This window comes from Saimiri boliviensis, chromosome 17, assembly GCF_048565385.1.
Source record: "Saimiri boliviensis isolate mSaiBol1 chromosome 17, mSaiBol1.pri, whole genome shotgun sequence".
NCBI lineage: Eukaryota > Metazoa > Chordata > Mammalia > Primates > Cebidae > Saimiri > Saimiri boliviensis.
The window spans coordinates 67968964-67995707 of NC_133465.1; the positions used below are offsets into that span (position 1 = coordinate 67968964).

At 53.5% G+C, this 26744-nt stretch overlaps 1 protein-coding gene across 1 annotated transcript in view; it reads right to left on the reverse strand.

Moving 5' to 3' along the window:
* DNAH17 (dynein axonemal heavy chain 17) overlaps positions 1 to 26744 on the reverse strand; it is a 152742-nt gene that overhangs the window by 18027 nt on the left and 107971 nt on the right. The window contains exons 56-70 of the mRNA XM_039476322.2: positions 26147 to 26380; positions 24921 to 25085; positions 22582 to 22677; positions 22230 to 22447; positions 19135 to 19342; positions 18702 to 18817; positions 15891 to 16083; positions 14711 to 14946; positions 13321 to 13443; positions 11462 to 11666; positions 9790 to 9954; positions 9364 to 9504; positions 8504 to 8674; positions 4040 to 4162; positions 2792 to 2985 (exon numbers count right to left, since the gene is read on the reverse strand). Of these exons, the coding sequence (XP_039332256.2) occupies positions 2792 to 2985; positions 4040 to 4162; positions 8504 to 8674; positions 9364 to 9504; positions 9790 to 9954; positions 11462 to 11666; positions 13321 to 13443; positions 14711 to 14946; positions 15891 to 16083; positions 18702 to 18817; positions 19135 to 19342; positions 22230 to 22447; positions 22582 to 22677; positions 24921 to 25085; positions 26147 to 26380 (2588 nt within the window). The remainder of the gene's footprint in view (positions 1 to 2791; positions 2986 to 4039; positions 4163 to 8503; positions 8675 to 9363; positions 9505 to 9789; positions 9955 to 11461; positions 11667 to 13320; positions 13444 to 14710; positions 14947 to 15890; positions 16084 to 18701; positions 18818 to 19134; positions 19343 to 22229; positions 22448 to 22581; positions 22678 to 24920; positions 25086 to 26146; positions 26381 to 26744) is intronic.

A 26744-nucleotide genomic window follows, 5' to 3' on the forward strand; every position in this document is an offset into this window, starting at 1 on the left:
TGGGGCCGGCCTCAGGCAAGGGTGGGGAGGAGCTGCTCCTCCTGAAGGCCCCCACTTCTACTCAGGCCACCGGAATGGACTTGGACCCTAGATGCTGTGATCCTTGTCCAGGAAGGAACTTCCAGAACCTCCGAAGTCCTGCCCTGGGCAGGAAGGACTTGGCCAGGCCAAATGGTCTTTGGCTATGGATGAATTAATGACGCAGCAGCATGCATGCTGGGTTCCAGTCAGGTTTCATGCCTCCTCCGGCACCGTGGCCTTGACAAAGGAGCCCTGGAGCCGGCTGGTGACAGCTTGCAGCAGACCCCGGCAGCTTACAGCCAGCCACGGAGGGGGTGCCGACACCATGGAAACTGGCAGGTGCCGTGTGCCAGAGCTTGCGTTGTGCACCGGGGGTGGCCTGGCCTGCCCCCCACCGCCCCCCAGTGCCCGTGACCTGTGACCTGTGAGTGTGGAAGTGCTCCCAGGACTGTAATGCTTCAAACAGAGCCTGGCATGAGATGCCCTTGGCCAGTGCTGGCTTTGTTATTAGCCCCACTTGTCTGAATCTCCTTGCTTTTAAATGACCTCCTCCCCATATAATTAGGGCGGTAAATCTGCTTTGCTCCATGCCATGGAAATGTGAAACATGTCAAAGCTCACGGATATTTGGGATGGTCCAGGCCACCGCAAAGCACCCAAATGCGTCCACAGTGGGTAGCTGTTTTCTTGCTTTAGGTGGCCAGAGTGCAGTCACACAGGCTAACAGGCAATTCTCAGAAGCTCCTAGGAGATGGGGAAGGTCACCTCATCTTACAGACCAGGAATCGGATGCACGCTGGGTCCAAACCTGCTGCACCCCCCCACAGGAGAGGGTGTTCCTGCTGCGATGGTCGAGTGACCTTGAACTTGTCGTTTCCCAAACTCTGACCCCACTTCCTTCAGCTCTGAGTGCGGGACGTGGCCGGCTTTCTCCCTGGACCTCGCTGCCCTCCTGCACCACAGTGACCCTGGCTTCGCTCCACCCCCTCGTCCCCACCACTCTTGGTCCCTGTCCTCTCCTGCCTGACAAAACAAAGCAAAAGCACACTCACTCCTGGGAGTCAGGCCTCTGCTTTGTCAGAGGGGAATTCTTTCTTTCTGATTTATTTATTTTGAGGCAGGGTCTCGCTCTGTCGCCCAGGCTGGAGTGCAGTGGCACAATCACGGCTCACTGCAGCCTCTGCCTCCTGGACCCAAGTGATGCTCCCACCTCAGTCTCTTGAGTAGTTGCCACTACAGGTGCACACTACCACGCCCGGCTCATTTTTAGACTTTTTTGTAGAGATGGGGTCTCACTATGTTGCCCAGGCTGGTCTCCAACTCCTGGGTTCAAGTGGTCCTTCCCAAAGTACTGGGATTATAGGTGTGAGCCACTGCACCTGGCTGCCAGAGGGGAATTCTGTGAGGGACATGAGTGTCTTTTGGGAAACCGGCCTGCTTTCAGGCTACTTGGAAAAATGAAAAGGGAAGAAGCCAGACAGGCCACAGGTGCTCCAAGGATGGACCTGAGGCTCGTTTCTGGTGCGAAACTTCACCTCCTTCCTTCAACAGCCTGTCCTTCCAGCACAGAAGGGTTTCAGGTCTGGAGAAATCGTTGATGAAATCAGAACGGTTCTCTTGCAAACTAGCCACATGAATATACTATGACTTTACGTTTTGCCACCGAGGGGCTCAGAGTCCTCGCATTCTGATGGTTTTGCCAGTTTTCTCCCCCAAAACATCCTCAAAGGACACCATTTGTATGGCCACAGTGCATATTCACGTCTGCAATTCACATTTTACTTTCCTTGGCTGGCACAGTGGCTCATGCCTGTAATCTCAGCACTCTGGGAGGCTGAGGCGGGTGGATCATCTGAGGTCAGGAGTTCGAGACCAGCCTGACCAACATAGAGAAACCCTGTCTCTATTAAAATACAAAATTAGGCCGGGCACGGTGGCTCACACCTATAATCCCAGCACTTTGGGAGGCCGAGACAGGTGGATCATGAGGTCAAGAGATCAAGACTATCCTGGTCAACAAGGTTGAAACCCCGTCTCTACTAAAAATATAAAAATTAGCTGGGCATCGTGGCGCACACCTGTAGTTCCAGCTACTCGGGAGGCTGAGGCAGGAGAATTGCCTGAACCCAGGAGGCGGAGGTTGTGGTGAGCCGAGATCGCGCCATTGCACTCCAGCCTGGGTAACAAGAGCAAAACTCTGTCTCAAAAAAAAAAAAAAAAAAAAAAAAAATACAAAATTAGCTGGGCATGGTGGTGCATGCCTGTAATCCCAGCTTCTTGGGAGGCTGAGGCAGGAGAATCACCTGAACCCAGGAGGCGGAGGTTGCAGTGAGCCAAGATGGCGCCATTGCCCTCCGGCCTTGGCAGCAAGAGCAAAACTCCATCTCAAAAAAAAAAAAAAAAAAAAAAAATTACTTTCCATCTAGATGGCTTATGTGGGGAGTCTTTTCTTCCCATCAGGTATCGCAGGGCACCCTCCTCAGTCAGGTCAGTGAGAGACAAGACATCCTATGATGATGTCTTAGTGTCTGAGACATTAAGGGTTAACATGAACTCAGGACTGGAGTCGCCAGCCCAGGGTGGAATCCTGCCTCTGTCCTGGAAGAACTTCGTGTGACATGATTTAGCCCCTCTGAGCCCTGTTTTGTTCCTCTGTAAAATGGGGAGAAGAAAGAAGTTCAGGGGATCTACTCAAATCTGCACTGGGGCTAGCAGAGCAACTGGGCGGAGTTTCCATCAGGCCTGACCCTCGGGGGCCGCAGACACTCACTTGACGGCGTAGGTCATGCGGTCCGGCCGCATGCAGCGCACCATGCACAGCTTCTGCAGCGCCGTCTTGTTCTTCCACTCCTTGGGGAAGATCTCCTTCTCGGGGGCTTCCGACTCCACCAGCTTCTTCCAGCGCTTGGCAGATCCTTCGATGTCACTGTCCAGGTTTTTGAACTCATCCATCTCCGAGAGGGCCTACGGGTGGAGGCAGCGGGCCCTGTGACTCTTCCCACTTACCCGGGTCCCTAGAGCCTTCCTTTACAGTTCATTCCAGGAGGAGAGGCCACTGCCCTCTGAGGACACTGGGGCCCTGGGATAAGAAAGCCCGCGAGGCCTGCCACCAAAGCACCAGCTGTCCGTGCCCAGCTTGGGCAGCCCAGGACAGGGCTGGGAGCCTCCTCGGTGGGGTCCAGTCTGGGGGCATGAGGTGTGGGAGGCACTAGGGGCTGCTGCTCTAGGGGTCTCCAGAAACGGGGCCATTCTAGCTCAGGGGACAACCTTCAGGTCTTTTTGAACAGACCTTGAGACGTGGGGGTCCCTGATTATGTTGAGGAATCCAAAGAACCACCTTTTCACTGGGCACTTCCCTACACTGGGAGGAGGGGAGGCTGGGGCAGGCTGGGGGTGGTAAGGGGAGGGGAAGGACATGCCCTGGGGCCGCTTCTGGCCCCCAGAGGATGTCACTCTCTGCTTGCTGTGTCCAGGCCTCAGGGACCTAACACATGTTACATTCCCTGTAGGAATGCGGGCCGGGCGCGGTGGCTCAAGCTTGTAATCCCAGCACTTTGGGAGGCCGAGGCGGGTGGATCACGAGGTCGAGAGATCGAGACCATCCTGGTCAACATGGTGAAACCCCGTCTCTACTAAAAATACAAAACATTAGCTGGGCATGGTGGCGCGTGCCTGTAATCCCAGCTACTTAGGAGGCTGAGGCAGGAGAATTGCCTGAACCCAGGAGGCGGAGGTGGCGGTGAGCCGAGATCGGGCCATTGCACTCCAGCCTGGGCAACAAGAGCGAAACTCCGTCTCGAAAAAAAAAAAAAAGAAAAGAAAAGGAATGCAGAGCTGTCTGTGAGGTGGCAGCCAGCCTGCCTTGGTCTCTATCCCCGTCTGTGAGGTCTCCTTGCTTTACTGAATTTTGCGGGCCACAGAGCCTGGTATTCCGGCCTTGTGAACGCCCACAGCACCAGCCGGAGAGGCTCCACCATGGGAAGGAGGCACGCACCGTGTGCAATGTCTAAGGACAAACCTTGATCCCGCCCCATCCTTGGTGCTGCAGAAAGTCCACCGGTGAGACCACCCCAGCCTTAAAAGGGAACCGCAGGAGGAAATCCAGCTCCACCGGGTTCAGCTCCTTCTTCATGGACAGGACCTGGGGGGGACATGGGGGTGGACACACTTAACATGGCCGGTCACATGTGTAGCCCTGGAGACACGCGGACCCAGAGAAGAGGCCAACTCCCGGCCTGCAGGGGGAGCGCTGTCCTGCCTCTTCGGGTTGAGACAAAATTTTGTCTTTACCTTGTCTCACTTTTTAAGTTGTGGTGACATGTACATACCACAAAACTGACCATTTGCCCGGACGCGGTGCCTCACGCCTGTAGTCCCAGCACTTTGGGAGGCCTAAGGGGGTGGATCAGTTGAGGTCAGGAGTTCAAGATCAGCTTGGCCAACATGGTGAACCTGTTTCTACTAAAAATGCAAAAAAATTAGCCAGGCATGGTGGTGTGTGTCTGTAGTCCCAGCTACTCGAGATGCTGAGGCAGGAGAATCACTTGAACCCAGGAGGCAGAAGTTGCAGTGAGCTGAGATCATGCTATTGCACTCTAGCCTGGGCAACAGAGCCAGTCTATCTAAAAAAAAAAAAAAAAAAACCAAAAAACTTGACTCTTTGAATCATATTTTAGTGTACAGTTCAGTGGCATTTCACATGTTCACGACCACCAGCACCATCTACTTCCAGGAATTCTGTTACCCCCTTACCACCCCCAGCCTTAAAAGCAGTCACTCCCCATCTCCCCTCGCCTCGGAGAGCTGCTCATCTGCCTTCTGTCTAGGGATGCACCAGTTCTGGATGCTTCCTACAAATGGAAGCACACGATGTGCCCTGTTTGCATCCGGCATCTTTCACTTAATGTGATGCTTCTGAGGTCCATCCACATGGTGGATGTGTCAGAGTGCCCTTCCTCTGTGAGGCCGAGTAATATCCTGTTCTTGAATATAACCACACTGGGTTCTCCATTCATCTATTGATGGACTATTGTGAACTGGCTGGCTTTAAAAAAAATTTTTTTTTTGAGATGGAGTTTCGCTCTCGTTACCCAGGCTGGAGTGCAATGGCGCGATCTCGGCTCACTGCAACCTCCGCCTCCTGGGTTCAAGCAATTCTCCTGCCTCGGCCTCCCGAGTAGCTGGGACTACAGGCACGTGCCACCACGCCCAGCTAATTTTTGTATTTTTAGTAGAGACGGGGTTTCACCATGTTGACCAGGATGGTCTTGATCTCTTGACCTCGTGATCCACCCGTCTCGGCCTCCCAAAGTGCTGGGATTATAGGCGTGAGCCACTGCGCCCGGCCTAAAAAAATTTTTATTATTTATTGTTATTTCTTTTTTTTTGAGACAGAGTCTTACTCTGTCTCCCATGCTTGATAGTGCAGTATCGGCTCACTGCAACCTTCATCTCCTGTGTTCAAGCGATTCTCCTGCCTCAACCTGCCGAGTAGCTGGGATTACAGATATGCGCCACCACGCCCAGCTAATTTTTGCATTTTTAGTAGAGACAGGGTTTCACCATGTTGGCCAGGCTAGTCTTGAACTCCTGGCCTCAAGTGATCCACCCACCTTGACCTCCCAAAGTGCTGGGATTACAGATGAGAGCCACCACACTCGGCCTTGTTGTTTTTTAGAGAAAGGGTATCGCTCTGTTGCCTGGGCTGGAGTGTAGTGCTGTGATCATAGCTCACTGCAGCCTTGAACTCCTGGGCTCAAGTGATCCTTCCATCCCAGCCTCCCAAGTAGCTGGCACTACAGGCATGCATCACCTTACCTAGCTATTTATTTTTTTTGTAGAGATGGGGTCTTGCTATATTGACTGGGCTGGTCTCAAACAGCCTCAAGTGATCCTCTTGCCTTGACCTCCCAAAATGGTGGGATTAGAGACATGAGCCACAGTGCCTGGCCTCATCTGGCTTTTGGCTGCTGTGACTAATGCTACTGTGAATGCTGGTGCACAGGACTCTGGACAGATGCTGGGCACCAGTTTTCAGGTCTGTGGCTGTATGCCCAGGAGTGGAACGTTGGTTCCTATTCCATGCCATCTTCTCACCTGCATATGTCGGCCCTCCAGACCTCCTGTGGGCAGGGTCTGGGCCGCTTTGAAGTGGTATACTGGGCAGCTAACCTGGCACCCTCTGTCTCAGATGGGCAGCAGGTAGCTGGGAGCAGGGATAACGGCCAGTGCCACCTCCTCAGTCAAGTGCTCAAGGGTCTGTTTTTCAGATCCCATAGAGAGTTTCTTCCTGAGCTTGATGCTTTCTTTTGGTCAAACAAAACAGTCTTTGGGCCCAAAGAGAATGCTTTCTACCCTGGAAAATCAGGGGGAGCACTGACCAGCTCTTATCCCAATGACCTCTCAGCCAGAAGAAAATCTCACAGTGAACCTATGATTCAGAGATTCACATGTAAGAGGAACATTCACAATATGGATCCTGTTGATTTGAAGTCTGAGTTTGAACTGAAAGCTAGGCTTCAGGCCGGGCACAGTGGCTCACGCCTGTAATCCCAGCACTTGGGGAGGCCGAGGCGGTGGATCACCTGAGGTCAGGAGTTCAAGACCAACCTGACCAATATGGCGAAACCCTGTCTCTACTAAAAATATAAAAGTTTAGCTGGGCGTGATGGCAGGTACCTGTAATCCCAAGCTACTCAGGAGGGTGAGACATGAGAATAGCTTGAACCTGGGAGGCAGAGGTTGCAGTGAGATCATGTCATTGCACTCCAGCTTAGGTGACAGAGTGAGACTCTGTCTGAAAAAAAAAAAATGAAAAAGAAAAGAAAGTAGCTAGGTTTACACTGATGCCCAACATATTTATACGGTTAGAATTGCCCAACCTGAATGCAGCAAGACCCTGTCTCTGTAAAAACATCTTTAAAAATGAGCCAGGCATGGCAGTGTACACTTGTATTCCCAGCTATAGGGAGGTTGAGGCAGGAGGCTCACTTGAGCCCAGGAGTTCAAGACCAGCCTGGGCAACATAGTGAGACTTTGTCTCTACTTAAAAAAAAAAAAAAAAAAAAAGTAAAGAATTAGCCAAGCATGGTGGCGTATGTCTGTAGTCCCAGCTACTCAGGAGGCTAAAGTGGGAGGATTTCTTGAGTCCAGGAATTCAAGGCGACAGTGAGCTATGATTGCACCACCGCACTCCAGCCTGGGTGACAAATGAGATCCTGTCTCAGAATAGCCGCAGAAGCAACAACAGCAAAGACTAGTGTTTCCAACCATACTTCCAGCACAATGTGAACAAGACTGCGGAGCGGCTGTGCTGTGGGCTGAACGCGCTCCTCAAAAGGCCTATGTGAGAAACTGACTCCTCAGGGCAGCCGTGCTGCGGGGTGGGGCCCCATGAGAGGCGACTGGGCCACGACGGCACAGTGAGTGGCTTAGTGCCATGATCAAGGCAGTGAGTTTGTTACACAAGGAGTTTGGCACCTTTGTGCTCTCTCTCGCCCTCCAGCCTTCCACCATGGGGTGGCAGGGCAGGAAGGCCCTTGCCAGATGCCAGCACTTTCATAAGGAACTTCCTGGACCCCAGAACCATGAGAAATAAATTTCTATTGTTTATAGATTACCTATTATCACATGACACTGGTTAAAAAAAAAAAAAAAGGCCAGGCGCGGTGGCTCAAGCCTGTAATCCCAGCACTTTGGGAGGCCGAGGCGGGCGGATCACAAGGTCAAGAGATCGAGACCATCCTGGTCAACATGGTGAAACCCCGTCTCTACTAAAAATACAAAAAAAAAAAAAAAAAATTAGCTGGGCATGGTGGCACGTGCCTGTAATCCCAGCTACTCAGGAGGCTGAGTCAGGAGAATTGCCTGAACCCAGGAGGCGGAGGTTGCAGTGAGCTGAGATCGCGCCATTGCACTCCAGCCTGGGTAACAAGAGCGAAACTCCGTGTCAAAAAAAAAAAAAAAAGAAAAGAAAAAATATAGATTACCCAGCCTTAGGTGTTCTGTTACAGCAGCACACAATGGACTAAGGCTGTTTAATCGATTTCAGAGAATGCAAATCTTTAACTATTTTAGCAGGGCTGTATAAACAGAAGTAGTATTTCTTTATTTATACATTTATTTCTTAACGAAACATCACTCAGCCCACAGTGGGCTAAGCACAAATGGAGGACTGTTTACTCAGTACAACTTAAATGTAAAATGACATTCCCTTGTGAAATTCTCCTCACTGGACCTCCCCTTCACCAGCTCCCACTGGACCACGGTGCCAGCTTCCCTATTACAGACTTGGAGCGCCCCAGACTTGTTCCACATCAGACATCTCAGACTTCATAATCACCCGGGGGTTGCTGAAATGTGGGTTCGAATTCATCAGGTTTGGGTGGGGGGGCCCAAAAATCTGCCTTTCCACAAAGCTCCTGAGGGACGCAGACGCTGCTGGTCCACAGACCACACTTGGAGCAGCGATGCTAGACATTACCTGAAACGCAACTTGGGCCAGGAAAATGAGTTTGTCCCTCTCGAAGAGCCCCCGGGCTGTGTACATGTAGACGGAGTAGGTGATCTCATCCGTCAGGTTGGTCACCCGCTGCTTCACCTCGCTGGCAGGGCTGGTCTTCTGGATGGCTTTCTCGAACACGACGTTGAAGGCCTGGGGAGCCACCACCGAGAGCCATGGAGGTGTGCAGAGATGGAGCCCGCCACCGCTCCCCGCCACCGCTCCCTGCTGCCTGTGGTGGCCTCGGTTTGTTTTGTTTGAGACACAGTCTCGCTCTGTCGCCCAGGCTGGAATGCAGTGGTATGATCTCGGCTCACTGCAACCTCTGCCTCCCGGGTTCAAGCGATCCTCCTGCCTCAGCCTTCCGCATAGCTGGAATTACAGGCGCACACCACCACGCCTGGGTAATTTTTGTGTTTTTAGTAGAGACAGGGTTTCACTAGGTTAGTCAGGCTGCTCTTGAACTCCTGACCTCATGATCCACCTGCCTCAGCCTCCCAAAGTGCTGGGATTACAGGAGTGAGCCACCACGTCCAGCCATCCAATTTGAGTAGGTGGGGGGTGCCTGGATGTACCAGGGGAAGAGCAGGGAGGAGGGAGCAGCCCATACCCTCTCCTGGGGAGAGTGGGCAGAGGACTGGTGGGGACCCCTAGCACCCCCTTCCAGCCCTATCTGCAGGCTGGACCAGGTCTGCCCTCTGAGGGTGGCCTGGTACTGCCCAACGGCTGTGCAGGAAACAGGCCTGGCTGTGGAACCCAGCTGCAGCCCCACCTTGAGGGTGACCCCAGCCCTAGCTGCAGCCCCACCGTGAGGGTGACCCCAGCCCCAGCTGCAGCCCCACCTTGAGCGAGAACTGGTAGATGGGGTTGATCTTGTTGAGGTCGTTCAGGATGAAGTAGAGCAGAGACGCCCTCTCCGCGGCCGGGCGGTAGTTCTCTCTTGCTTCGTTGATTTTAACTTCTGTGATTTTCGCCTCCACCACCTTGACACAAGCAAAAGGGGCTTGAACAATACAGCAGACGGGCAGTGCCATGAGCAGGTGGGCTCATTCCCAGCCACCACCCTGGCTCCCTGGGAAGACACCCAAGGGCTCTGAGCGGCAGCTGGGTGCAGGATGGGAGCCCGGGCCCCTTCTCCTGCCCTGGACCCACTTGGGCGCCTGTGACTGAAGCTGCTTTTCTCCCTGCTCACGGGGGAGGCGCCGATCGCCCGCCACCCAGCCTCCCATGCCCCGGCAACCAGGGCGCATCGCCGAGGCAGCTCTGACCTTCTCCTCGATCTCAGTGGCCGTGTGCTTGGTGGTCTCCAGATTCTCCACCAGGGCCGTGTCTCCCAGGAAGTTCCCTGACGCAGCCGACAGACGGGCCAGGAGTGAATCTTCTAGCTCTTTCAGAACGATCTTAAATTCGTTTTGAGACTTGGTGAGGTTCGCCTGCAAGGGGGGTGCAGTTGGTACTGCGCGGCCTGGCTCTGCCCGCCGGGCACTTGGCCCTCCTGTGGGTGGCTGTGTAGCTGAGCCGAAGCCCAGGCTTTGAGCAAGAGGAACGAGGTCAGGGCCTGGAAGGGGCAGCAGAAGCGGAGCCCCTCTGGGGAGCAGAGCGTAGAGCCAGAGAGAAGCACCCCCACCACCGTGCATCAGCAGGCCCGGGGTTTCAGTCCTGGGAACTTCCAGAATGGACTGGTGTTGGAAACGGGTCTGGGTGGAGGTGGAGCAGAGGGCTTCTGTCAGGGCGTGTGGGGGCACAGCGTGCAGCCAGAGGGCCATAAACACCGCTGCCAAGATGAGCCAACCCCCCAGCCCCCGCCCTGAGGAAAAAGCAGGTGCATCTCCCAGAAGGCCCAGGTCCCAGCATGTAAAATTTCACGTAAAATTCACATGACATAAAATTAACCATATTAAAGTGCACAATTCAAGAGCATTTAGTGCACCCACAATGTTAGGCAACCACCACATCTGTCCAGTTCCACATTTTCTTTTCTTTTCTTTTTCTTTTCTTCTTTTTTTTTTTTTGAGAGGGAGTCTTTCTATGTTGCCCAGGCTGGAGTGCAGTGGGTGATCTTGGCTCACCGCAACTTCCGCCCCCCTGGTTCAAGCAATTCTCCTGCTTCAGCCTCCTGAGTAGCTGAGATTACAGGCGCGAGCCACCACGCTCAGCTAACTTTTGTCTTTTTAGTAGAAATGGTGTTTCACCATGTTGGTCAGGCTGGTCTTAAACTCCTGACCTTGTGATCCGTCTGCCTCGGCCTCCCAAAGTGCTGGGATTACAAGAGGGAGCCACCACGCCCAGCCTCAGTTCCACATTTTCAACACCCCGGAAGGAAGCCACATTCCCACTATTCTTCATTCTCCCTCCCTCCTGAGCCTAGACACCCACTAGTCTGCTTTCCGTGTGGATTTGCCTATTCTGGACGTTTCATCTAAACAGAATCATGCAACAAGTGCCCTGCTCCCAGCCTCGAGGCTTCCTGTCACAGAGAGGACAGGGGAAGAATAGAGACAGGCAGGCCAGAGACACGGTGGGCGCAAGGGCTGGCAGCCAGGCCATTCTCTCCGGGCAGCGCTTTGGAGCTTAGAGCCCTCTGAGGGCCACAGTGACTCGTGCTCTTTAAGCAAAGCAGTCATGTGATTTAGAAGTAATTTGGGAGCTGGAAGAGGGGGCACCTGGGGAAGGAAATGACCCTTTCTGTCATATGAGGAGCTGCAATGCCACAGGGACACACTGAGGCACCTTCAGAGAAAAGCAATGACACACATGGGGCTGGCAGCCCTGGTCGGGGACCCTCATGGTGACCAGGGACCCACACGGAGACCGGGGACCCACACGGAGACCGGGGACCCACATGGGGACCCTTACAGAGACCAGGGACCCTCACGGAGATCTGGCCCCCTCTGCGTGGGACAGCCCCGCCTCTGTGTGACCCAACCTTGAGGCGGTTACCTTCAGCTGTTCGAGATCTGGGCGCTCTTTGGCCACCACAGCGGCCAAGAGCTGGTCCTCCAGTCCGTCCCTGGTGACCAGGAAGTTGATGAGGGTGCACTGGGCCTGCGTCTCCGGCTTGTAGTGCGGGTTGAAGTACTTGGTGTGCAGGATCAGGCGGAACTTGGGGTGGTACTCTACCTCCTTGTCGCCGATCTTAATGTACCTGGCGGGTGTCAGAGGAAGGGTGAGGGGGCCTTCGCAAGCACAGCCCACCTTTCACCCCTGCCAGGCTGCCACCTCCAACCCTCCTCCTGCTCCTGGAAGAGGAGTGCGCCTCTCCTCGTCTGCTCCTGCTCCCTGGGCTGGGATGCAGGCCCTTCTGGGAGATGCACCTGCTCTTTCCTCAGTTGCGGGGCGGGGCTCAGGCTCATCTTTGCAGCGGGGTTTATGCCCCTCTGGCTGCAAGCTGTGCTCCCCTGGGGGCCCCAGTAGAAACCCTCTGCCTGGCCTCCACCCGGACCCATTTCCAGCACCAGTCCATTCTGGAAGCTCCCAGGACTGAAATCCTAGGCCTGCTCATCCACTGTGGGAGGGAGGGGCGCGTCCCTCCAGCTCTATGTCCTGCTATTCCCTCTTTGTGGCTGGGCTCACTTTGAGGGGCCCCTGGCGAGCTGCACCCCTCAGCACTCACACCAGGCTCTTCCCAGGGTCCAGGGCCTCAGCACGCTGACTTGCCACCCCTGTTCTGGGTTTCTGCAGGTGTCTCTGCTTTAAAGGTGGCTCCTGTCAGCTCTGACATTTACATTTTTAAAGTAGATTTAATTTTTTCAAATTATAAAATGAGTAATACAAACTCCATGCATCAGCTGATGAGTCAACCAACAAAAACGTGCACAGCCACACAATAGTGGAATATTATTCTGCCATGAAAAGGAATGAAGTACTAACACATGCAACCACACACATGACCCCAAAAAACATGCTAAGTAAAGGCCCGATGCAGTGGCTCATGCCTGTAATCCCAGCACTGTGGGAGGCCAAGGCAGGTGGATCACTGGAGGTCAGGTGTTCGAGACCAGCCTGGCCAACATGGTGAAACCCCGTCTCTATTAAAAACACAAAAATAAGCCAGACGAGGTGGCATGTGCCTGTAATCCCAGCTACTCGGGAGGCTGAGGCACGACAATCACTTGACGCCAGGAGGCGGAGGCTGCAGTGAGCAGAGATCGTACCACCGCACTCCAGCCTGGATGACACAGCGAGAATCCATCTCAAAGAACAAAACAAAACACTGAGTATAAAGAGCCAGACACAAACAGACATGTGTTACGTGATTGAATTCAGGGGAAATGTCCAGAAAAGGCAAATCCACAGACACAGAGAACAGGCTGGTGGGTGTCTAGGGCTCAGGAGGGAGGGGAATGAAGGGTAGTGAGTATGGGGCTTCCTTCCAGGATGGAACTGGACGGATGTGGTGTTTGCACAATATTGGCAGTGTACGAAATGCTCTTGAATTGTGCACTTTAAGATAGTTAATATTTTGTTATGTGAATTTCACATGAATTTTTAAACGTAATGCATTCCCCAAATTTGCTAAATACATAAGAACAGAAAGAAGAAAGGCATCACCTCTAAGCCTCGCCATCTGGAGGTGAGTACGGACAAAAGGCTGGTGTGGAGATTCATAATTGGGATGTGGCGCCTCTTTGCAACCTTTCCTCAGGAGCTGGGGCTCCTTCCCGCCAGTTGGCATTGTGTCAAAGCCCCTGCTACTTACCAGGCAAGCAGAGGAAACTCCGGGCATTTCCTCTACACGCACACACCCAGGCCTCCGCCCTGATTACCTGGCCCAAGCCACGGAGGTGGAAACAACTCACTTTCCCTTTTTAATCGTGTTCCTGCCCAGGAGCGGGTCCAGCACGGGGTCCACGGTTTCACCGATGTTCTCAATGAGCAAGGTGTCCCCTTCCGAGATGGCCTGCTCGATGATGTCCAGGTAACTGCAGGCACAGCACGGAGGACAGTTCACCGCAGAGGGGGCGCACTGACCAGCAGCCCCCACCCTCTGAGCGAGACAGTGCCAAACGAGGGGCGACCCAGGAGCCCACAGCCTACTCCCACCGGCTCGCCCTTTCCTGAAAGGAGCTGAGGGGCTCCTTTGTAAACCGGCCCCGTGCTCTTATGGGAACGGAGATGAAAATAGAAGCAGTTTTGTTTATTTTGAGACAAAGTCTCATTCTGTTGCCCAGGCTGGAGTGCAGTGGCATGAGCAGGGTTCACTGCTACCTTGACCTCCCAGTCTCCAGTGATGCTCCCATCTCAGCCTCCTGAGTAGCTGGGACTAGAGGCACATGCCACCACACCACACCCAACTAGGTTTTTTGTTCGTTTTTTTTTTTTTTTTTGAGACGGAGTTTCGCTCTTGTTACCCAGGCTGGAGTGCAATGGCGCGATCTCGGCTCACCGCAACCTCCGCCTCCTGGGTTCAGGCAATTCTCCTGCCTCAGCCTCCTGAGTAGTTGGGATTACAGGCACACGCCACTATGCCCAGCTAATTTTTTTTTTTGTATTTTAGTAGAGATGGGGTTTCACCATGTTGACCAGGATGGTCTCAATCTCTTGACCTCGTGATCCACCCGCCTCGGCCTCCCAAAGTGCTGGGATTACAGGCTTGAGCCACCGCACCCGGCCTTTTTGTTCGTTTTTAATAGAGACTGTGCTGCTCAGGCTGGCTTCAAACACCTGAGCTCAAGCAATCCTCCTGCCTCGGCCTCCCGGAGTGCTGGAATTAGAGGTGTGAGCCACTGTGCCCGGCCTAGAAGCAGCTTTGAGTAGCTTTATGGCCACAGAGGCAAACACTGCCATATCCACACCTCACTGGATTTTCCAGCGCCGACAGGAAGGCAGGCAGGGCAGCACCGCTCCTGCTCTGTTACAGCCTTTGTTTCTCATCTGTGATGGGAACACAGACCGTGAGAGCCAAGAACATGACCGGCCTGAAGCCTCCCAGCCAGCTAACGGCCAAACGGGAGGAAACCCCAGGCCTGCGCCTCCGACTCTCTCTCCTTCCCCTGCAGGAGCAGCGGGTGGTGGGGAGAGGGGAAGGGAGGGGAGCGCCTCATTTCATTCCTTACTCCTGGTGCTGCTCCCCATGCCAGATTTAAAACCTGTGGGTCAGTACTTGTATTTCAACAACCCACCCATCCACTGACCAGATGTGCAATTGGGGGCGGGGGGTTTCGGCCCGGGTCCTGCCACCGTCCACACCTCTTCTGTCCCAGGCGGATGGCTTTCAGTTCACGCCCGTACTTGTTTTTGATCCACTTGATTCCTTGGAGCTGGGCGTCCACGATCAGCGGCCAGCGCTCGGTGTTACACAGGATGGTGGCGTTCTCGGTGGACATGCGGTCGCTGGGGAGGCCCTGGTTGTTCCAAGTGGCCACGTCCGCATCATCTGTCAGCAGGCTCAAGGGGTCCAGGCCATTGGTGATGGGGACGGGGACCTGCCCATGGAGGCATGCTTTCTTAGACGGAGCGACGCGACCTTATTGCTTACTAGAAAACGGCTCTGCAAATAACGCTGTGGTTCTGCGGTTAGGGGCCAGCAGGCTGACCCGGGAGGGAGAACCCAGCCATTTCCATCACTCTGAACAGAGCAGCTTTGTAACTCGCCAGAAACGATGTCAGCACAGCCACACCAGGCCACGTTCTTTTCTTTCTTTTTTTTTTTTTTTCCAGACAGAGTCTCACTCACTGTGTCACATAGACTGGAGTGCATTGGCACAACCTTAGCCCACCGCAACCTCTGCCTTTAGGGTTTGAGCGATTCTCCTGCCTCAGCCTCCCGAGTAGCTGGGAATTACAGGTACCCGCCACCACGCCCAGCTAATTTTTGTATTTTTAGTACAGAATAGGTTTTACCATGTTGCCCAGGCTGGTTTCGAACTCCTGACCTCAGATGATCTGCCTGCCTCAGCCTCCCAAAGTGCTGGGATTATAAGCATAAGCCGCCACACCTGGCCACTGGGCCACATTCTAAACCCCAAAGGGGCTGGAGTCTTATCACGGAAGCAAAGGTGCCATTTGGTTCCGCTTGCCGGGACCTCGCCAGATTTCCTGAGTGATGAACAGAACTTTTTTTTTTTCAGATGGGGTCTTGCTCTGTTGCCCAGGCTGGAGTGCAGTGGTATAATCTCTGCTCACTGCAACCTCTGCCTCCCAGGTTCAAGTGATTCTCCTGCCTCAGCCTCCCTAGTAGCTGGGATTAAGGTGCCCACCACCACGCCTGCTAATTTTTTAAAAAAAATTTTTAATATAGATGGAGTTTCACCACGTTGGCCAGGTTGGTCTCGAACCCTGGCCCCAAGTAATCCATCTGCCTTGGCCTCATCAAGTGTTGGCATTACAGGTGTGAGCCACCACGCTCGGCCAGGACTCCACTCCTTACCTTTAAGTTATGTATGTAAGGGATCCAAAATTTCTCCATCAGCTCGTTTCGGTATTTCTTGGTGAAGTAGCCCACGTAGGACACAAAGGCTGAGATGAGCAGGACGTCTCCGCACAGCGTGATCCCCTGGTTTTTGAAGCTCTCCACAGACTCAGCCCAGCGGACGTTTTCCGACGCTAATCCTCCCACCAGCCTGAAGCGGAACGAGAGGAAATCAACCACATCTGCGTAAGTGAGAGGACCGGACCAGGCAATCGCCACCTCTGCACCTCCGTGAACCTTCAGAGTTTCACGTCTGCAGCTGGCTCAGTGGCTCAGATGAAAATGCTTTTGGGAAGTTTAGGGGAAGAAACGCTTTAGAGAAACCCAAATCATGCTTTCGGGCTGGGCACGGTGCCTCACACCTGTAATCCCAGCACTTTGGGATGCCGAGGCGGGCAGATCACTTGAGATCAGCAGTTCCAGACCAGCTTGGCCAACGTGGTGAGACCCCGTCTCTACTAAAAACACAAAAATTAGCCCGCATGGTGGCAGGTACCTGTAGTCCCAGCTATTCAGGAGGCTGAGGCAGGAGAATTGCTTGAATCTGGGAGGCGGAGATTGCAGTGAGCCAGGATTGGGCCACTGCACTCCAGAGCTTGGGCGATACAGCAAGATTTCATCTCAAAAAACAAAAACAAAAACAAAAACAAAAAAACTTCTTGGCAGCCACCGTCTGGTCACCTCTTCCCTGTGCTGAAGACGCTGCCAGACACCACTGAGCACCATCTCAACCAGCTGGTGACAGAGCCCGAGTAGGGACCATGGTGGCCACAGGACGATGTGGTGTTCAGAGGACACCTGGCCCTGCACGGAGTGGGCACTGGACTCCACAGTGTGCCTCATGCTCCTTAGGCCACCAGCTTAAGGGCTGGTCCCTGACCCTAAATGATGCACCACAGGTCTGAATGCATTGGCAGGTTTGTTCCAAATCCATGTCGCCCGTTAGGACCACTGAGGTCTGTCTGTGGCACCATCTGAGTAGCTCTTACTTCCCAGTGACCTAGAGACTACTTCGATTTAACAGGTGAGGTCAAATCCCTCACACCCAGGGCACCACCCTGAAGGCCAGCCTCATGCAGCCTGGGGCACTCACGGCTGGCTACTGGCCCATTAGTGCTGGCCACACTGTGGAGAAAACACAGCCTAAGGGCCTGGAACAGACTCAGCCCCAGGCTCTGCTGAGGCTCCCAGTGCTCCCTTGTGAGAACAGGAAAGGGCTACTCCCAAGCCGCATCATTCAGCAGGCAGCTGCCAGCCCTGTGGCTCCCAACACTGGGCCCAGGTCCTGAGATGTGCTCTGTGTATAAAAGGCATGAAGGGCCAGGCGCTGCCGCAGCTCACGCCTGGAATCCCAGCACTTTGGGAGGGTGAGGGGGTGGATCACTTGAAGTCAGGAGTTTGAGACCAGTCTGGCCAACATGGTGAAACCCCATCTCCACTAAAAATACAAAAATTAGCCGGGCGTGGTGGCGGGCACCTGTGGTCTCAGCTACTTGGGAAGTTGAGGCACAACTTCACTTGAACCCAGGAGGTGGAAATGGCAGTGAGCCAAGAAGGTGCCACTGCACTCCAGCCTTGGTGACAGAGTGAGACTTTGTCTCAAAAAAAGAAAAAACTACCACGCAGGATCTCAGGGCTCAGGATGAAAACAAGCACGGAAAATACCTCTTTTTTTTTTTTGGAGACGGAGTTTCACTCTTGTTGCCCAGGCTGGAGTGCAATGGTGTGATCTTGGGTCACTGCTACCTCCGCCTCTTGGGTTCAAGCAATTCTCCTGTCTCAGCCTCCTGAGTAGCTGGGATTACAGGCATGAGCCACCATGCCCAACTAATTCTGTATTTTTTGTAGAGACAGAGTTTCTCCATGTTGGTCAGGCTGGTCTCAAACTCCCAAACTCAGGTGATTCACCCACCTCAGCCTCCCAAAGTGCTGAGATTACAGGTGTGAGCCACCATGCCTGGCCCTCATTGATAATTTTTATATTGGTTATGTGTTAAAATAATATTTTGGATATTTAGGGTTAAATAACATTATAATTACAATTGTTTCTTTGCACTTAAAAAAATTTTTTTTTGTACAGATGGGGTGTCACTATGCTGCCCAGGCTGGTTTCAAACTCCCACTTCAGCCCCCCAAGTGCTGGGACTACGGTTGCGCACTGCCAGGCCTGGCTAATTTTTGTATTTTTAGTAGAGATGGGATTTCACTATGTTGTCCAGGTTGGTCTTGAACTCCTGACCTCCAGTGATCTGCCTGCCTTGGCCTCCCAAACTGCCGGGATTACAGGCATGAGCCACCATGCCCGGCCAGCCTCCGTACTTTTTAAATGTGGCTGCTGGAAGAGTTGAGATGGCACATCCACATCTGTCGTCTTGCTTCATATTCCGATCCTAGGGGACAGCACCGCTCTGGAGCCCCAAACCGTGATGTGACCTATGAGATGACTGTCCACTGGCTGTGAAATGACCCTGGAAGCCACGTGGTAGGTGCCAGTGGGTTATGACCGAGTCACGCCCCGGAGCAAGCCCCGTGGGACACAGCGTCCCTGGCCAGTGTGGTTACTTGGAACCATGTGGTCATATTTCGTGGAGGCTGGTAACTAAGCAAGAGGCCACGGTTTATCCCGATTACTTTGAGCTCAAAACGTGAAAGTGGCGACCTGGCTGCTTCCGCCCGGGCTCCCTCCCGTCCCTCCCAAGGCCCTTCTGTGAGCTTGTCCCTTTAGAGAGGGTCTGAGAGCAGGAGCGTGGTCCTGGGAGGAGCCGATACCTGTTTGCCAGTGAGATCACCCTGTTCGTGGCATCGGCCTCTTGCTGACACTTGATTTTCTCAGCTGTTGCTTTTTCGAACGCTGAGGTTAGGTTGCTCAGGTTGGCATTAAGTTCCTGCAAAACCAGGTTGGAAAGGTGCTGGAAACCCCCCGAGGCCTCCTGGCACCCTGCGGCGGCAGCAGGGCTGGGCGCTGTGAGCGCGGAGCGTGGAAGAGGCTCCCACCAAGGCCGAGAGCCCTCTGGAGCGTGGAGGCCAAGAACGCCAAGCAGCTCCCAGCACCATCTGGCCCTTCCCGCCGCCTGCATCCTCTCGCACTGCTGAATAATTCACGGCGGCGGGCCGCGCTGGCCCATTTTAAACGGAGATATTGACCGGCAGCGCGAGCCAGGGGCTCTGGCATTTTTCGGGACGGGAGAGAGCCAGCACTTACAGCAATCTTGTTTTTGATCCGGGACAGCTTCTCCTGCGCCTCTGCCAGCTCCGCGTTGGCCTCCTCCAGGGCCTGCCTCTTGGGCGCCACGTCGCAGTAGACCTCGTAGAAGCGAACGATGTTGATACACCAGGAGCACAGGCCGGCGGCGGCCGTGGACTTGGAGCGGATGAACTCGGGGTCGAATGTCGGGTTGCCTTGGTAGGGCCTAGCGAGGGAACACCAGAAGGCCGGAGCGGTCACCCCGTCCTGCTCTGGCAAAGCGGGCCCAGAGAGACTGAGTGTCCTGCCCGAGGTGGCACAGCTCTGGAGGGACAGTGTGAGGATTCACACAGGCTGTAGAGGCCACCCCCCACCCGTTCCGCTCTCCCACTCCCGCTGCCCCCGAAACTATCAGGTTACAGGGATGAGGAGCACAAGAGATGCTGCTGCTGGTGTCACACTCTGCGGGGACGGCACAGGGACCAAGGATAACACCCACGGTGCGGCTTAGGCCACCCAGAAACCAGTGTTTTAAAAGATGAATCCAACACCATTAGATATGACCAACTGAACTGCCTGCAGAAAGAAATCTGAATGGGCAATTCAACATGATTTTTTTTTGAGATGGAGTCTCATTCTGTCACCCAGGCTGGAGTGCAGTGGCGTGATCTCGGCTCACTGCAACCTCCACCTCCCAAGTTCAAGCAATTCTCCTGCCTCAGCCTCCTGAATAGCTGGGATGACAGGTGCGCACCACCACGCCCGGCTCATAATTTTGTTTTGTATCTTTAGTAGAGACGGGGTTCTACCATGTTGGCCAGGATGGTCTCGATCTTTTGACCTTGTGATCTGCCCACCTCGGCCTGGGCGCACTGGCTCATGCTGGGATTACAGGTGTGAGCCACTACCCGGCCCAAAATGTTAACTGAAACATCGTTTAAACTGCGGTTGGGAACAGAGCCCATCATTTCTTGCTGTGGTCTACTTATGCTGCATGTAGGCGGCTATTAAAATTAAGGTGCATCTCCCAACACATACCACACCGTGTGGGCGATTACTGTATGGTAAGATCATACATAATACAGCTAAGAAAATCAAATTTACCGGTTTTTGTTTTGTTTTGTTTTGTTTTGTTTTTTGAGACAGGGTCTCACTGTGTCACCCAGGCTGGAGTACAGTGACGCGTGATCACAGCTCACAGCAGCTCTGTCCTCCCGAGCTCAAGTGATCCTCCTGCCTTAGCCTCCTGAATAGCTGGGACTACAGGCATATTCCACCATGACTGGCTAATTTTTGAAATTTTTTGTAGAGACAAGGTCTTTCTTTGTTGCCCAGGCTGGTCTTGAACTCCTAGGCTCAGGCAGTTCTCCTGCTTTGGCCTCTCAAAGTGCTGGGATTAAAGATTAAAGGTATGAGGCTGGGTACAGTGACTCACCCCTGTAATCCCAGCACTTTGGGAGGCTGAGGCAGGTGGATCACGAGGTCAGCAGTTTGAGAGCAGCCTGACCAACATGGTGAAACCCTGTCTCCACTAAAAATACAAAAATTACCCAGGCATGGTGGCGTGTGCCTGTGATCCCAGCTACTCAGGAGGCTGAGGTAGGAGAATCGCTTGAACCTGGGAGGTGGAGGTTGCAGTGAGCTGAGATCGCTCCACTGCACTCCAGCCTGGGTGACAGAGCAAGGCTCCATCTCAAAAACAAAAACAAAAACAAAAACAAACAAACAAACAAACAAAAACATATACATACATTTATTCCACCTTCAGTTTTTACTTATTACTGCACACAAAAATCATTTTTCCCTGTGTTATTAAAACACTTCTTAGCCAGGCATGGTGGTGCATGCCTGTAGTCCCAGCTACTGAGGAGGCTGAGGCACAAGAATCACTTCAACTAAAAAAAAAAACCTTAGAAAAAAGACTGAAAAGAAATCTATCAAATGTTGATTGATAGTGGCAACACCCTAGGGTGGCCCTACAGGGGATCTTGTTTGATTCTCTTGTACTTTACTGTATGTTTACGAGACATTTTTCAGTAGTCCCCCTCTGCTTCCTTCCATATGGGACTGGCAGGTACTGGGGTCCTAGCTGGGGTCACTGGGGTCATAGGGTGTGGTCCTCGGTGGGAGACAGGCCAGGCATTCACAGAATGGAGCACCCTAAGAATGCCAGTGTGTTGACATTCATGGGGTGAAAGGCGGAGTCCACATGTTACCCTTCCCAAGTCCCACAGGCCATCCCAGAGGGAGCCAATGCCAGTCCTGTCCCACCGGATGGAGGATCGCTATGGTCAGGCCAGTGAAAGGAGGAAAGATACATGGCAGGGCCTCAGGCATGTGATCGTTCACCGTGCATGCCTGTCTGCATGTGTGTGCTTGTGTGTGTACATGTGTGCACACATGCGTGCATTTGTATGTTTGTATGGCATTCACAGGTACACACGTTCACATGCACATATATGTATACATATGAATATGTGCACACGTGTGCATTTTATAAGCATGTGCATGTGTGCACTGCATTCATTGCTACATGTATTCATGTGCACATGCAAGTGGGTGTGTGCACTGCCTTCATGTGTACGTTTATGTGTGCATGTATGTGTACTTACAAACATGTATAAATGTGTATGTGGCACGTGTGCATTTTGTACATATGCATGTGTACACTGCATTCGTGGCTACATGTATTCATGTGTGCATGCATGTGGATTATGTGCACTGCATTCATGTGTACATGTGTATGTGTGCATGTATGTGTTTATGTACACGTATATAGTTGTATGTGACGTGCATTTTGTACATATGTGCATGTGTGCACTGCATTTGTGGCTACATGTATTCATGTGTGCATGCATGTGCTTGTGTGGTCAGCTGCTCTCACAGGGGCGACCTCTGTGGGGCCTGGCTGGCCTCTCTCACAGACCTGTGGCCCGAGGGTTCCTGCTGCTGAGCTTGCTGCTGTGTTCCTGGGGCGCTGTATGGGGAAGGGGCTACCTAGATGCTGAGCCACGGGGCCCAGGAGGCTGGGGCCATGCTTCACCTCAGCACCCCACCTTGACCTGCTGGAGAATGGGAGGGCAGCCCGGCCGCGAGGCCCGGCCCCAACTCACTTGAAGGCCTTCAGACAGGCCTCAGGGATGTGCTCCTTGTCGAACTTCTTCAGAGAGTCTAGGAAGGTGTCCACCTTGCCCATCATGATCTTGGCTGCCTTCCAGCTCTTGTCCTTGGGGATCTTGCCCCCGGGTGCCGTCAGGATCATGACAGCAGCGGTGACGTTGACCACAGCGTCCGGGGGGGACCCGAAGGACTTCAGCTCTGTCAGGTTGTTCTGCAAACCACAGGCAGGATGGGTCCAATGGGAGTTTGGGCCAGGTCCAAGGAAGCACGTCACCACCCACGCCGACAGGGAAGCCGCTTCCTCTCCACCGGGCCAGGGGTCCCCTTTCTTCCCTCCCGCTTTACCTTATTCAGAGTGTCCAGAGCTTCCTGCGCAGCCAGCAGGGCCGGTTCCGCTTTGGCCAGGTCCGTTTCACAAGCCTTTTGCTTCTCAGTGACATTCTGGAAGGAAGAGGGACAGGAGAGGTCACTGAAGGTCTGTCCGTCTGCCTGTGGGGGCTGTGTGCCTGTGTGTATGTGCGTGTATGTGTGTGTGCATCTCTGCATATGCGGTGCACGTGCATGTAAGTGTATGTGCATACATGCATGTGCATGTGTGCGTGTGTAGGCAGCAGTGGCGAGGGCTGGCTCAGGCCCCAGCAGGTCTGAGCTCCACAGAGAGGCTGCCCCTCGGCCCCTGCTCATTTGCTGCATTTGCTCACTGTGCTCCTTTGCCAACATCCCTCCGAGCGCACCTGGCCGCTGTCTGGAGCCCACCTTCCTCCCCTGCCTCCTCTGCTCTGCCCCGCCCCCTCAGGTCAGAGTGAGCAGTGCCTCAGCAGTGGGTGGGATTCTGGAACGGGAACTGTTCCTTCTACTGGCCTGAGCTCGCAAGACTGGAGGGGAAATCCGGGGGCCACCCGGAACACCTTGGCCTTTCGACCTTATTGTTTCTGGGGCTGTTTCATAATCCCTCTAAAATGGAACATTTCAGAGTGTACAGCTCATCCCCCCTCTAAGAAAGCAGACACTCCTTCATTCATGCGCATGTTGGTTCATTCGCTCAGCAGACAGTGGGCAATGATGGGAATGCTCTTAATTTAAATAATTACACGGATGTGGGACTGATAGCAAAGAAAGCACCAGGGAGGGGTGATCTGAAGTTGCGCCAGTGATGCTGTGGGGCGGCTGAGGTTGCGAACCGCTGCTTAGGGGGAGCCACCCCACAAACCAGCAAGGAGCCTGCTGGGAATACTCTGAACCCCTCGGTGGGGACTGAGCAACCCCACGCTTCTGGAAGAACTGGCAAAACCCAAGCTATCTGAAATGACAAGAAGACATTGTTGATTTTTAACCTGTAAATTCTCTTAGCGTTTGGTTTTCCTGAAATGAGTCATTTGCTTTGTGATGCTTGTTGCCTACTGTATCGATTGTATTGGAGAAAATGAAGGGTGACGTGAAATGCGGAGATGTGACTTGTAACTTTGGCTCTGCTAAGATCAAACTTTTAACCTTGGCTCTGCTGAATTGTTCTGGTAAAAACAGGAACTCTGTGAAAGGGACTAACCACACAGCTTGACTGCCAGAGACAGATGACAGCGCCTAACGGGCTTCTGGTTGCAGAGCGCCCATACGTGGACGTGTGATGGAGAGGCTTGTTACCCGGATTCCTTTCCCAGGAAAGGCATATTGATTAGAGCCCTGGAAAGGGAATGCGACCCTTCTGGAGAGCCTATCACGGACGCATGAGGGGCGCCTGTCTCTGTGGTGGCGAAGGGTGGAAAAGTCTTTCTTCTCCCAGGGCTCCTCCAGACCTGCATGGTGGCCCCTCCTCTTGGGGTTTTTGTGGCCAGGCTGGTTGTCCTGTGTCAGATTCTGCTCCCTCTGTAGCTGTGAGCCCAATATATTCTTGCTGATCATCCTAAGTTTATGTTTAACCTCTATTCTTGCTGAGGTGTATGATTTCTATGCTGACACACAGAAAGTTATCTTTACATTGTTCGGTTTTTATAATACCACGTTGTGATTTTTGTGTACCAGTTTTTGTAAATGTGTCCTTTTTGTATAATTATCACTGAAACTTTGTGTAACCTCGCCCCTCCCCCCCCCCGAAAGAGCACAATAAAAAACAGGTTTTCAGGGGAATGTCAGACATCCACGAAGTCGCATTATGTGGTGTCTCCCCTGGGCCCAGCTTTAAGGAAAACTTTTTCACTGACCACGTGATCGCTTTGAGAGATCTTAAACCCACGTTGATGTATTGGGAGCTGGTCTCCCCAATAGGAGCCCATCCCTGGCCAATGACCTCCTACCCTCTGTGGGGGTCCAGAGAGGACCAGGCTCCAGTGAGGTCTTCTCAACCCCTCCCATGGCACGGATTGAGGCCCTCTTGTTGAGCTGGTGCCCGAGAACCTGCATTTCTTGCAAGCTCCTAGTAAGGGTGCCACTGCGGGCTGGGGGCTGAACATTGAGGAGCTGGGTTGCAGGGTTGGGAGCTGGCTAAGGAAAGCCCACTTGTGAGCGGGGGCCCTCACCTGGGAGAGACGCCCTCCTTCTGGGGACCCGCTGGTTTAGGAACCTCATCCTTCTATGTAGGTCTCAGCCTTTTCCGTGTCTGTTGGTGGCACGTGACCATGTGGGGAGGCCCAGGAGGCCTGGCCAGTGCAGCAACCCTGCTGAGGCCACACTGGGCTGCCTCTGCCTACCTTATTGATGACCTCGACCTTGACTTCTTCCTCGTCAGCAATGGCCTTCTCTTTGCTGACCTTCTCGGTCTCGACGCCGACCACCTGGATCAGCTTATCTGCATTCTCATTCTTCTGCTTGAGCTCAGCCTCCTGAATCGCCAGCTTGGCTTTCAAGTCGTCCACCTGGAGAGGGAGAAAGCAGGAGACGGCAGGCGTGGGCCGCAGCCCACGCGCACCGCCCCGCACAGGAGGGGCAGATGGCGGGGCAGTGTCCGATGATTCCCAGTGGCTCGTTTTGGAGGGTCTTTTCGGTATCTTAAAAGTAAGTATTGTTTGAGCGCTGACTGTGTACACAGGGGTTACAAATATGAGACATTCCTGGTGCTCAAAGGAACTAGCAAGGTGATTGAACAGAAAAACATCAAGTGCAGCCTGGGCAACATAGTGAGACCCTGTCTGTATAAAAATAATAAAAAATTAGCCAGGCGTGGTGGCCTGCACCTGTGGTCCCAGCTACCTGGGAGGCTGAGGTGGGAGGATCTCTTGAGCCCAGGAAGATGAGGCTGCAGTGAGCCATGATCGCACCACTGCATTCCAGCTTGGATGACACAGCGAGGTTCTGTCTCAAATGCCAACTGAGTTGCAGTGCTGAGAAGTCAGGGCTGGCCAGGGCCCCTCCAGGCTGGTGGGACAGTGACAGTGAGAGTTTGTGGGGACAGGGGTCCAAAAGCTCCCTCGCAAGCAAGTGGGAGGCCTTAGTTTGTTCAACACTCCAGCAGGGAGGTGGTGGCTATTTTCAGGACCCCCCCGACAGGTGTCAACGGTGGGCAATAAAGACGAAGGAGCCAGGACTGCCTGATGGAGGGTGTTTGAAGCAGGCAGAACCCATAAACATCAAAACGGCTTCGTTTGAGGAGAGGATCCAGGAAGCTTTTTGAGCTGGGTGTCACAGTATGAACATTTATGAATGAACAAATGCATTTTCACTGACTGCATTGGGCTTCGCGATCGAATCTCACCAGACACGGAACGGGAGCCATCACCTGTGTCAAGCATCCGCCGCACGAGCAGCACTGTGAAAGCATTCTGAGTCTTCGCTATGACAGGTCCACTAACTGAAAGCTTCCCGAAGGCAGGAAGCATGCTTGTGTTACTTCAGGCAGCACTGAGCCCTGTTGTGACCAGCCCACAGAAGCCTGACAGTAGCGGCTCCTGGGAGCTGGCAGCCGGCACCCCCCACCTACCTGGGAAGCCGTGCTCTGCAGCTTCATCAGGCCGTTCTCCAGCCTCTCGACTTTGGCAGTCAGCTCTGTTCTCTTCTTGGCCAGCAGGTTCTGGTACAGCTTGATTTGCTCCAGAAAGGTTTTGGGTGTGGTGTAGTTGTAGCGCCTCTCGGTAGCCAGGTACACCTTGGACATGTCATTGACGGTGGTGTGCACATAGGACATGAAAAAGCTGATGGAGGCCTTGACTTCCCGCTACAAAGACGAGACAGCTGGTCATCCCTGGGACCCCGTCCTGCAGCAGATCAGCAAAGTGGGGCTTCCCAGACTCACTGGGGGCCCTGGACAAGGTGCCCCGAGGCCTCTCTCAACCTCAGTGGCTTCTAATGTCCAAAGGGGCTCCTGAGAGCAACAGATCCTGGGGCTGTTGTGGGCATTTCACCATGGAAGGGTTTAGCTCAGTGCCTGGGACACAGCAGAGCTCGTTACCGTTATCTCTGATACACACACGCGTACATGCACACGTGCACATGCATATATACACACACACTCACATACCTGTATACACGCGCCCGCACGCTCACGTACCCGCATCTACACACGCGCTCACGTACCCGCA